Source organism: Metopolophium dirhodum, chromosome 1 (assembly GCF_019925205.1).
Source record: "Metopolophium dirhodum isolate CAU chromosome 1, ASM1992520v1, whole genome shotgun sequence".
NCBI lineage: Eukaryota > Metazoa > Arthropoda > Insecta > Hemiptera > Aphididae > Metopolophium > Metopolophium dirhodum.
The window spans coordinates 20,787,950-20,800,077 of NC_083560.1; the positions used below are offsets into that span (position 1 = coordinate 20,787,950).

Here is a 12,128-nt window from a genome sequence, read left to right on the forward strand (position 1 = left end):
ACTTTTGGAGTGATTGGCGGTAAGTCGCCGATAATAGTCATCGAAGTCAATCACTGACTTGTGCATACGTGTGCGTAAATATCTTTATCTGCGCGTGTAATTATAGCTCACTCAGCCTAATATCGATTTACGTTCTCACAAACATGCACGTTTCACGCGAGGCCGATACAACATGTGAATTCATTGCCTAAATGTTACTCCTTAATAAATGACCGGCACTGACACCCTTAATACTCCGCTCAGAATCTAAAATAATCTACAACACTTGTGAATGAAGTACAGTAAAATAAATTACTGAAGTAAAATGAATACTGTTTTTAAGAGTAAACATTAATTATTATGCATTTAAAACGTAGTACAACATCCATAATATAGCCTTAAAAATAAGTTGTAAATTGTAATCTAGAGTAGTTAGTAAAATATGTTCATTTAGTAACTAGGGCGTCAAGAATTTTTTTTTGGCTTCAAGGAAAAATTCTTATGAAAAAATTAGCCCCGAACCCTTTGACGGAGTTGTGTGGCGTGTGCAGTAATTTTAGTTGTATATATTAGTAATAACCAGGGTTGTGATTTTATAGCACTTAAAATTGCATAAATATGCGCTATAATATTACCTTAAATTTCGCTAAATATGCAATAAAAAACAACAAGATATGCAAAAAAAAAAGGAAATTTTTTAATCACTTACAAATTATTATAAGTAGTAACTTAAAATTTGAAATAATTTAGTCACTCTGATCAGAATCAAAATAAATTGACTTTACAACGCATTCAACGTTCGTTCGTTTATAATCGGCGATTAATAATCGCAGTAGAAATCGACAAAAAAACCCCACAAAATCAGCAGACAACAAAAATTAGAACCAAATACCAAATACGAAATTATCGTGATAATTCGATTGACAAAAATCTAAAACACTTTTACCAAAATATAATTTCATAAAATATGATCAATTATGATTAAAAACAGGTAAAAATGCAAAAAAGTCCAAAAAATGCACTAAAATTAAAAATTGCAAAATATGCAAGAAAAAGCAAAATAAAATTTTTAATTTGAGTTTTTTGTATCATGAAACACATTTTCAGCTTACTCTACTATTTTTTAAGCATCTTATAAGAAATATGCATATGCTATAAAATCTCAACCCTGGTACCTCTACTTAGACAAAAAACACATTCAAACAACGTACGGTTACCGATTTTATTCAGTGTAGCCTTTTTCACTTATAAATGCCTTAATTGTGTTTAATTTTCAATTGATTTAATAGTTTTATACACGACTTACGTATGAACGGTACAAATCGATAAGATTTTCTGAAGAATGTGCTGTTAATTATTTTTAATGGGTTTTATTAACGGCGATATTTACCGATATCACGAAATACTTTATCGACTATTTGGTATCGCCAGTTAATTTATAAAAGCTTATAAAAGTACCCATGCTACCTATCTATAGATTCAAAATTTTTCGTCAGTCTTTCCCAATTACATTTTCTATGTACAAAAATATTTTAAGCCCAAACTGTCAACGTTTTACTGAAGACAGATTATCGAAGTACATGGTAGTGATTTTTTTTTTAATAAACACTAGTTAACACTATTTAATTTTTTAGTACATTTTTTTTTTTAAATTGTTTTTATATAAATTAAATGCTTTTTTAGATTCTAAGTGGAACGATGAATGTATTGATTTTACAATGATGTGTTTTTTTTTTAATTCTTAATTTTTTTAATTTTAATTTTAATTTTTGTGTGTGTACACGATAAGTACTCAAAATAATGATTGGATTTTCAACTTCAGTATCTTGTTGGATGGGAAAGTGAATATCGTTGGTGCATTAGGGAGGCAAAATTTAATATTTCTAATAGTTTTCAAAAGCGGCGGGAAAAACAACATAAAATTTAAGGAAAAATTAAGGGAATTTTTACACAAAATCGATTTTGGTTTTTGGTGGAACATTAAAACAAATGAACGTAATATCGTTATGTTGCATATATTTGCATATTTCGATCAAATTTTTACATATTATTATAATGACGTTTTATCGAGCATATTTTGAAATTTTATAAAGCATATATTTAAGTTTTTTGGAGCATTAACATCCGCCTTTTATTAATAATATTTGTTATTTAAAATAAACACCAAGTGTTTTCTGTGCAAAGTTTATGCAGACATTTAAAGAATGTTAACGAATCTTTGTGCTCAGTGTACATATTTATTAAGAATAAATTAATGAAAACATACAAATGCTGTTACTGGATATTTGAAAATATAAAATTTGATATTTTATACAGCAGTGTAAGATGATTGTATTAAGTCATTAGCTTCATAGTTGTAATTGGCTCTTTGAGTAGCCATTTTTTCGCGTTTAACATTGTATAGCCGTTGCTCTATTACGTACAATACTCCACTGACGTAAAGGGCAATAGTTCCTGCGACTGCTACTCCATAGCTCCATCCGATATCATTGTGTTCCCAATGTGGCATCCATTCTCTGTTGTCTCCATATATTCCAAATATTATCAGAGCAATGTTACTGCATATAGCTGAAAATAATATTTTTAACACATTCATAGGTATGTTACAAATTATAACACAATATAACACAATGTTTTACCTGCAGCTATGTTAAGTATTCCAGCTGATAATAGAATTTGAACATAACCTATATAAGCTCTATTTAGATACATATAAATTGTAGTGTAGAATAAACCTGACACTGTTAAGAGAACACAAGCCGTAAAGAAAAACTGAGTAGCAATATAAAAATCTAAGGAAAAAATTTGTATTAATTTTAAATTTCACATTAAAGTATAAAACTTTATTTGTTATGAATGGAAAGTAAAATGTCAAAAACAAACCTTTAAATATAATATCAGAGATAATATAATATTCTTCTTCAAACACCCACCAACAATTATGGAATCTTGTGTCGTACCAATGACGGGGGTCCTCAAAACCTTTAAAACATACTACCCATAGACCTATGGAAGTGAACAGTTAAACAAATTGTTATTAAAAAGTAAATACCTAATTTAATTTATTTTTCATCATAGTATAAATAAATAACTTAACATTATTAATTTCAGAAACTTGTAACAATAATTATTTAACAAAATGTTATTAAAATTTAGTTTTATTAATTCTATTGGTTATAAATACTATAGATAGCTTACTGTAATACAAAATATGCTGCACTAATTTACTAGCGATCTAGGTGTTAAATGCCAGAAACTAGATAAGATAGATAATCTAGAGATAAGATAAGCCATCTTATAACCTGGTCCCCTAATCAGATTCTGGCGCTTAACACCAGCTAAAATAGTACAGCATATTTTGCACCACAGTGAGCGATCTATAGTATTTATAATCAACGTTAATACTAATAAAAAAGAACAAACAAAGTTGGATAGTATTAACTATTATTATCAAAATGCTTGGTAAACCTGGAAACCTACTTGTGGATTATTTTAAATAATATTATATTTTAATACTTGTATAACCATTTTATCAATTGAAAAAAAATATTGAGATATTTTTGCTTTGTGAATCAGATTTTTTAAGTATGTAAGAAATGCAAGTTATTATAATTAAGCGTAGGCACTACCTATCTAGATAAGAAAAAAATTCTAGTTCAATAGAGAAAAAGCTGATAAAAATAAAATGTACAGCCTTGTATTCTTTCAGAGCATTTATCTACTAGATAGGTAACTGCACTTTCCAAGCATTTGAAACTTGCCAAATTTATAAAAATATTGTAATGTAAAATATCTCAACATATGTCATGAGTTCAAGTTTTGAACAAAAAGGTAAGTGACCCCAATGGGTAGAAACCGTCAGTCAGAATAGAAGATACAATGCATAAAAAGTCATCATTCTATCAGTTAAATTTCAAAACAACCCCGTCATAATCACATAATTCAAGTAGAGTACGTTTAAAATATATAGTATAAAAGTTTTTTTTATATTTGCACTGAGCAGAATTTATCAGGTATAATTCACCAAGTTGATGAGGTTTTTTAATAATTGTAATATTAATTACCAGGTCATCATTATTAATAAGTACATTAATATTTTAATAGCAAAAAAGAAATTTGTTTTCATTTTATTTTATTCTAAATTTAAGAAAATTCACTAAGTTGATGTGATTTGTTAATTTGTTATATTAATTTATAAGTTTATTCTTATTAAAATTAAAATTTACAGTATTATCACTATAATAATAATTAAAAGTTCAAAGCAAACAATGTATACTTAATATTCCATATTATTTCTTAGTCGTTATAAGCATTTATACGCTTTATACATGTAACATATAAAGTGTTTTATCTGCGTATTTTACCAACCTTGAATAAATTAAAGACTTTTACTGCTCATACCTTTTTTAATGCGGTACAAGAGTGTTAAAATTAAATGAAAAATAAATGTGAATTACTGTGTGAGCGCATATATACTTACACCCATCTATACTAACCTAGTCTTTCGAATTCTGGGTTTTTTAATTTCCCATCCGTAACCAACCAGCTCTTCGTCGTGAACGCCAACAGGATCAATAACGCTCCCAAAACCGACAGGCTAGCGGCCGTCAGACCGTTCTTGGACTTTGCCATAGTAACCACCTGTACTTATAATCAGACGCTGACTAAAGATTCAAGTTTTGAAAAATGACAATAAAACTTACAAAACTTGGTCGGCTGAATTAGCGACGCCCGGTGATATGTAATTAGTAATTACGCTGTCGTAGACCTGCAAACTGCAAAAGTGCAAAGTATAATATTCAATTAAAATATTTATTTATCAATAATATAATGTCATCGAACAGCACAAACTATCAGTACATTCGTTGCCAGATAAATTGAGACGGCGGCGGCGGCGTGATAACGGAAAACCAGTGGTTCTCTGTATTTGAATATACGTCAATAAACCAACAACTGTCACAAAAATTATTTTACGATATTAATTTAAAATTAAATAATATTCTGATAATAATCTTTCATTTAAGAACAAAAAGTAGAAATTGTAAAATAATATAATTAATATAATAATAATAATGATAAATACAATTGTTTGCACTGAGCCGGGTTCGAACTGATGACTGCGCGCGTCGTAGCCAACGGTGTGACCTTCGCATCACACTGTCAGCGACTAGTTTGGGCTACACTTACTGAAAAGCGCCGCTGCCACCGCCATCTCAATTTATCTGGCATCGACTAAGATGTAGTTACGTCTTGTTGCATTCCGTTATCGACGAATCTTTGTTTGTCTACAACTAACTGTTGATATATAAATATGAAGATATGAGATGCCACAGTTGATATCAGTTGTGAAAGACGCTAATCTTATTGCACAGACAATTGATTAACAGGACTGGAAACGAACAATAGTGTACTGTATAATGAAAAGATCCACATCTGTTACGGAAAGTCAATGAATGATTGTAGCGCCATCTCCTAGTATCTATATTTTTCACCAGCTTCCTGTACTGTTCTATTACTATATACAGTGACTTAATTTTAGTTGCTCAATTTTGTCGCCACGATCGCTCGTTAACTTTTCATAACAGATCTTGATCAAATGATAAAGGTTCGTTTCCAGTCCTGTTAATCTTAGTCCGTGAACTTATTGCACAGATTACCATTATCGCCTTTTTAACCCGAAGATGACGTGGCCCTCACATGTGTTGTCTCCGTCTTACAAGTGCGTAATATAGCAAATTTTACGCGCAGCAGTTCGCGTTTAGCTCCGTTAGTTTAAAAATAAGAGTGAATTTACCTCTTATGAAATTTAAAAGTAAGATTAATATCTAGGTAATATCATAGGCTTTTTATTATATTTTAATTTGAAAGTAAGTCATGAGTATTTTAAAATTGTTAATTGTTTGTACATCTTAAAATACTCATAACTCGCTTTAAAATTAGAATATAATAAAAAATCAATTACATTGCCTAGATAATAGTCTCACCTTTAAATTTTATGAGAGGTCAATTCCTCTAATTTGTAAACTAACAGAGCTAAACGTGATCTGCTGCGCATAAAATTTGGTATGTTACGCACTTACAAGACAGAGACAACACATACGCGAAACGGGTTCCACGTTATCTCAAAGCATTAGTAACTATTGCACAATACACGCAAACATTGATACCACACCATACTGTGAAACAGCTGAACTACACTACACCGGTGTATGGCGGCTTGAATTATGATAAGGATAACATGAATTTATTATATTACATTATTTTATTAGTTATAAAGTATAAAACGTTTTCCGTATAATATATCGTCGGTAATCGTTGATTTCAGTTTACAAAAACATACAGTCAGATCGTCGAAGGTCTTTTAAATTTGAAAATATATGCAAAATCATTGTTTTACAGTGAAACTATAATTTTGATGTTTGAAGTATTTAACCTACGTAACATTTAATATAATATATCCTTATGTAATTTCTAGTTATGTACCTATTTTGCAATGAAGTTATTTTAAATACATTTACAAACAAAAAAATATTCTGAATTACTATTACTAGTATTAGGTATCCCATTTATAGTATTTATAATTTATTTTGAATGAATATTTACACCTTTTTTGCGTGGGTATATTTGTTGCATTATAATTGCATATTTTGAAATATTTTTGCATATATTTGTTGAAAAATAGGTATTTTTGATGCATATAATTGAATATTTTTGAAATTTTTAAATGCATACTTTAATGAAATTTTTGTCATTAACATCCGAGCTCTATACTTGTAACTGATAAGGCACATCGTTCCGTACCCGTATATTATTATCCTAAATCTTAATTCGTGACTAGCTAACTGAGTTTAATGAAAATAATATGAAATATTGTTAACGAAAAATGTATCAACCTTTCAATAGATTTGAACATTTCTAAAATATGTGCTCGATCCACAAACACCGGATATTTTCTGTGTTTGTCTGTCCCCTTGCGCGAAGGTTCACAGTTTCACTGTTTCGTCTCGTTGACTCGTTCATCGCAGCGATGTGATAACTACATTGCTGATATTACTATATAGTATATTATTCTTTCGCGCATGATAGTGTTTTGTCACCGTTTTAAAAGTGTTTAATATTTTTTCAAATGTCATGATTAGTCCATGACAAAATGTTGTCATTGATTAGTCATTAGAAGTTTTCCTAGGCGCGGCTAGTCACGACGGCAGCGGGCCGTAGTGACAGGCCGCTCCATACTGCTCATGGACGAGTACAGCCGCAGCGGCTATAATGCTGTTCCATAGCAGAACAGTCGTTGCGGCCTTACCTTTAGTTTTTGTAACGCTTTCAGTACCACCAAAATAATGTTGTTAACGGTTTGGACGCATATTTCTTATTCGAGTTATTCAAAACTGTTTTGACATTTTTGTTTATAGGTATTCGTTATATTTTGCCACCACTCGAGCTGCCTGGTTCACGTCCTTGCCAGTGGAGTAATTCAGGCCGTTACGAGAACCAAAACTTAATGTTTCAGTGAATCATTATTTGTGCACTGTCATTGAAAATCATGTAAGTACATTCATCAAATTCGTATAGTTTCCATGTTCTGTAAATTGTTTCTGTAAGTTTCATTCGGAGTGATTTTGTTGCAATTGTTTTAATATTGTTTTCTCACTTCAGAGCATACATTGACATACTTATAGAAGTAGGTACGTAAATTATTTGTAGTGGTGAATAACATGTTGGTCAGTGAATTATTCTACTGAGCTGGTGGCTCGTTAGTCGCTTATTTTCGGGATTGTCACATATTTTATTATTATTAGGTATAATATACCTAATAATAATACAAATATTATGGTATTACGGTATTTGTATTTTGCAAATTTATTCATTCCGAAATGATAGCGTCTGGTTTGAAGCCGCTAACAAACATTTGATCCTACAGGTGACTTATGTCATCCTTTCGGCTGACAAGACATATTATTATTAAATTATTATTATTGTTATTACTATTAATTTAATATGCATAAAAATGTTTTAATGGAAGTTTGAAAAGTCACTGTGGATCATATTATATTATCTATATAGGTACATAATATTAGGTTCCTATTCATTATACGTACTTATTACAGAAAACCACCAACTTATATTTATTTTCATTTCTCTATAATTTTTATATTCAAACACAAATTACTAAACGGCTGTATTGGATCCATAACTGGAGACTGTAAAATATCAAATCAAATTAAAATAAGTAAAAATAAATAAATTTAAATATTACATCGAGGGCATAAATATATGTCTGGAGCCTTGCAGTTCAAAAATTGAATTACTAAATACTATTATTAATAATAATACTAATTACTAAATAGTAGGAGTGTTTTTAAAACAAAGTTTGTAGTTTTAGAAGAAAGCTGTCTTATCATCTGTATTAATTTCAAATACATTTCAGGCATTTACTTCAAATAATTATTTTAAATTATTTATTTATTTAAAATAAAACATAATATATATGTTTATAATAATTATAATTTGTTTGAAGCGATTACCCAGCAGACACATTTAACACATTGTTTTTTTTAAATTTCAAATTTCAAAATTAAATATTTATTATTTAATCAACTAAATACAATTAAAAAAATATACCATGATCGATCCCTTATACATGTTGTGAAAATTATAATATTTTGTCAGAATGCAAATCGATGTAATCGTTGCAACATATTGTTGGGATTAAAGTTGTCTGTTTGAGTGAAAAATTAACATTTTTAATTCATAATAGTTAATTAGTATACTTAGATTAAATATGTTTCTTGGTTACCTAATAACAACATTATCTGTGTTCTCTAGTTGGGTTTTTACGATGTTGTAATTTTTAAGTGAATTATGAGCATTTTCAAATATTAATATTTTACATACTCATAACTACGACATAATGTGTCACGACACATGTGGAAGAGACGTCCTCTAAACACGTTTGCTGCTTTTCATATTAGAGTAATTTATTCTGTTGTGACACAGAACAAATTTGGGTTTCAAAAACAAAATTTGATATCTCTCTGATATACTCCATGTTATAAGTAGGTCACTGTAATGGATGGTGTTAAATTTGAATTAAATGATATAATATCATTGTATACGAAAAACGATTCTGAATGAAGATGGTCAGTCAGCCTATGATATATTACTAAGTTTATTCGATGATATTATTGTAAATAAAGTAATTTATGTGGAACCTTGTTTAAATTTTAAATTCTTCATGTTTACATCATTTTATAAATCTTTAATGCTTTAAAATAGGTACCTGCTGTTGAAATATACTTGTTTAAAGCCAATTTTGAAATATTGAATATTGAGCTAAATGTGTAATAGAAAAGTTTCCTATGGTTATTTTGCATATCATAAGTACATTTGCGGTTTATTTCAAAATATTATACAAACAACAATAACAATGAATAATATATACAATTTTAGATTCACTGAAGTAGCTTTTGAAGTTGGTCGTCCAGTAGCAATGTGTCAAATAGCACGGGCTGGTTGTACTTTACCCGTTCCGTTGAGTTTAGCTGAGTGGCTAGCTGTATTAAATTTACCATACCAGGCCCGAAGCTGGTGAATTTGTAATAGGATAAAAAATAGATTCGACAGAGCCTTTCCAGTAAGGCCAACTAATCCTCCAGATATTGCTTAACTTTTCACTGTACAAATTGGTTTTAACAATTTGGTCAATTATCATTAACCCTAAGTTTTTTTTTATAATATTATAATTATATATTATCCTTGTACTGTTTACAGGCGATTCCCATTGTCCATGTTCATCAATAATACCAAGTCAGTATATTGCAGAGTTATGCAATCTCTAAGGAACAACCTAGTCTTTAATTTATCTTATGAAAATATACAAATCATAACTAATTTTGAGCAGAGCTTAAGAAATGCCATAACTAGGGTTATTCCAGAAGCCACATCGCGACCACTGACGGGTTAATGTTCTCTTATCCTCTTATGACTTCCTATCTGACTCTAATATTTTATTATATCATACAATTTGCTAAGGACAGTCTTTGGAACTTTTTAATACTTAAATTGTGTTTATATACAGTGTGTCCCACAAAGTTCTGACAAATGAAATAACTTGTATTCTGATCAATATTTTTTCATTTTTTTTTTTATATAATCAATAGACTTGTAATATACGTATAATATAAACTTTTTTATTTTTATTTTTTTGTACAGAAAATAAGAAATTCAAAATAGCCAAATTATAAACATATTTAAAAAAATTGATTTAACGTTTATTGTATTTAATTTGAGTAATCCGTTAGCAACTTATTTACGTTTAAATATTCGCTCAATTTACTGCTACTGGGAAATTTATCATACCCAACAGTAAAAACCAGAAGTCAACATGAAATTAAATCTCAACTTAACGATACCCATAACGGTCATAATCGATAATAACTAATAAGTAAAATGGTCATACGAATTGGACATTTGGACATTCCTATCTAATCCCCACTCCCACCTGCAGCAGCAGAATATCAGCTATAAGGTATAAAAATAACATTTTACAATTTACCATCATCGTTACATAATGTAGCACTGGTTATTGATTCTTGGTATACGGTCTTATCACTTATCACGTTTTTCGTGAGAATTTACCCATTGCGATATCTCCTGAAATAAAGGAAATACCATAATAAATTCTGGTTCTTAATAAAACTCACTGGGACAAGAATAACAAACATTTATGCTGGATTGCATAAACAATTTATTAAATTTAATGGTTCACTAAAAATTTAATGGACCAATCGTGGGCCACTAAATCTTCTTTAAGGGATCATTAGCTTACTATTGATCCATTAAATGTTTTGTGCAATCCAGCATTAATGTTTTAATTTATTTTAATGTTTTGATAAAAAAGTTAAAAAATACATTTTTTTTATTTAATTGTTTTAAAAAAAAATTGAAGATATCCATTTTGTTGAGTTCATTTTTCTGAAAATATTAACGTTTCAACATTTTAATTTCATTAATCTCCTGGTTTTTAATATTTTTTCTAGTTTTTGCCTCAATTTATTCATAATAATGGGTAATAAATTGTATTCATCGCCGTAAGACGAACGTTCTATCCATGTCTTTATTATCTATGCGAATCAAACAAAAATGTGGTGGCCATATTCCTAGTTAGCAATCAGTGGTGCTGGTGACTACCTATATTACAATAGTTTTTAAAAATTACAATATAATAATTATGTATCTAAAACCCATGATATTATTAATTACATTCCAATTTTAAATAATTATGTTTTAATTTTTTCCATTATAGTAATTACTAATTAGTAACTGAATATTATAATATATTATTTTTTACATTTCATACCATGAAACACACACTAACATCATACACTCACTTTAAAAAAATATTAAAGAATATAATATTGAGAATTGTTTATAAATTTACATAATTTTCGCTGTTCTTACATTTGATGCATAGTCTACATCCTAACTCCCAATACATTTCTTTAAATAGTAAGTAGTATAAATTAAAATAACTTATTATTTATAAATATTTTAACAGTTATTGTTGTACAATACATAGTATACACAATACATTTATTTAAATAGAAGGTAATTAATAATAACACATTTACAACTAAAAGTATATATTATTTAGAAATATTTGTATAGTTGTTATTATAAAATAATAATAAATCTTTTTTTAAGAGAAAAAAATTCTAATTACAAATAATACAATATTGTAGAAGAATGTTGAGTTCTTTTTTAATTTGTACCTACATAATATTACCTCAATCTAAGTAAGAAACTTACTTTTGGCCGTTTAATAATTTTAGTTCAATAACATTTTGTTATTTTTAGCCCTATATGTATTACATTATACATATTATAACCTAGGTTCTTTCACTAATGCTACTAGTCAGTGGCGTGACGAAGGACTTTATTTGAGGCACGTTTAAAGGGTGGTGGGTATCCTGGAGACTAGAGGCATTTCACATATTATAATAATTTACTAAGACTACGCCAATGTTTCTCAGTTACCATTTACGTAAATACATAATTACTTAAATAAGTATTTATAATTTATTACTTATATAAATTATTGTGCCTCATAAGTTAATGAAGTTCGTCACGACACTGCTGCTAGTTGA

At 28.8% G+C, this 12,128-nt stretch overlaps 2 protein-coding genes across 4 annotated transcripts in view; one reads left to right on the plus strand and one right to left on the minus strand.

Annotated features, from left to right (window-relative positions):
* Positions 1 to 2,162: 2,162 nt before the first annotated feature.
* On the minus strand, positions 2,163 to 5,440 carry LOC132936413 (uncharacterized). Of its 2 annotated transcripts, none has more exons than XM_061003136.1 (6): positions 5,227 to 5,440; positions 4,683 to 4,754; positions 4,476 to 4,620; positions 2,863 to 2,985; positions 2,619 to 2,771; positions 2,163 to 2,547 (listed from the first exon to the last, which is right to left on the minus strand). In XM_061003136.1, the coding sequence occupies exons 3-6, from the start codon at positions 4,609 to 4,611 to the stop codon at positions 2,288 to 2,290; spliced, it is 672 nt and encodes a 223-aa protein (XP_060859119.1). In that variant the 5' UTR covers positions 4,612 to 4,620; positions 4,683 to 4,754; positions 5,227 to 5,440; the 3' UTR covers positions 2,163 to 2,287. The 2 variants fall into 2 exon arrangements, with proteins under 2 accessions (XP_060859119.1, XP_060859118.1); XM_061003135.1 differs by having other exon boundaries at positions 4,683 to 4,747; positions 5,167 to 5,233.
* A 1,647-nt stretch (positions 5,441 to 7,087) lies between these two features.
* LOC132935664 (zinc transporter ZIP1-like) overlaps positions 7,088 to 12,128 on the plus strand; it is a 40,936-nt gene continuing 35,895 nt past the window's right edge. The window contains exons 1-3 of one of the 2 annotated variants that reach the window (XR_009663318.1): positions 7,088 to 7,334; positions 7,395 to 7,527; positions 9,754 to 10,064. The gene's annotated coding sequence lies outside the window, so the exon portion shown is untranslated. Of the gene's footprint in view, positions 7,335 to 7,394; positions 7,528 to 9,753; positions 10,065 to 12,128 lie in introns of those variants that run through there. The other variant, XM_061002267.1, reaches the window with a different exon arrangement.

Bases quoted from the DNA above. Each gene is read 5' to 3' on its own strand.
- LOC132936413 (XM_061003136.1), bottom strand. From the start codon at position 4,611: ATGGCAAAGTCCAAGAACGGTCTGACGGCCGCTAGCCTGTCGGTTTTG. The intron at 2,986-4,475 runs GTTAGTATAGAT...TCACTTCCATAG, and splicing joins CCCAGAATTCGAAAGACTAG to GTCTATGGGTAGTATGTTTT. The intron at 2,772-2,862 runs GTTTGTTTTTGA...TTTTTTCCTTAG, and splicing joins CTCTGATATTATATTTAAAG to ATTTTTATATTGCTACTCAG.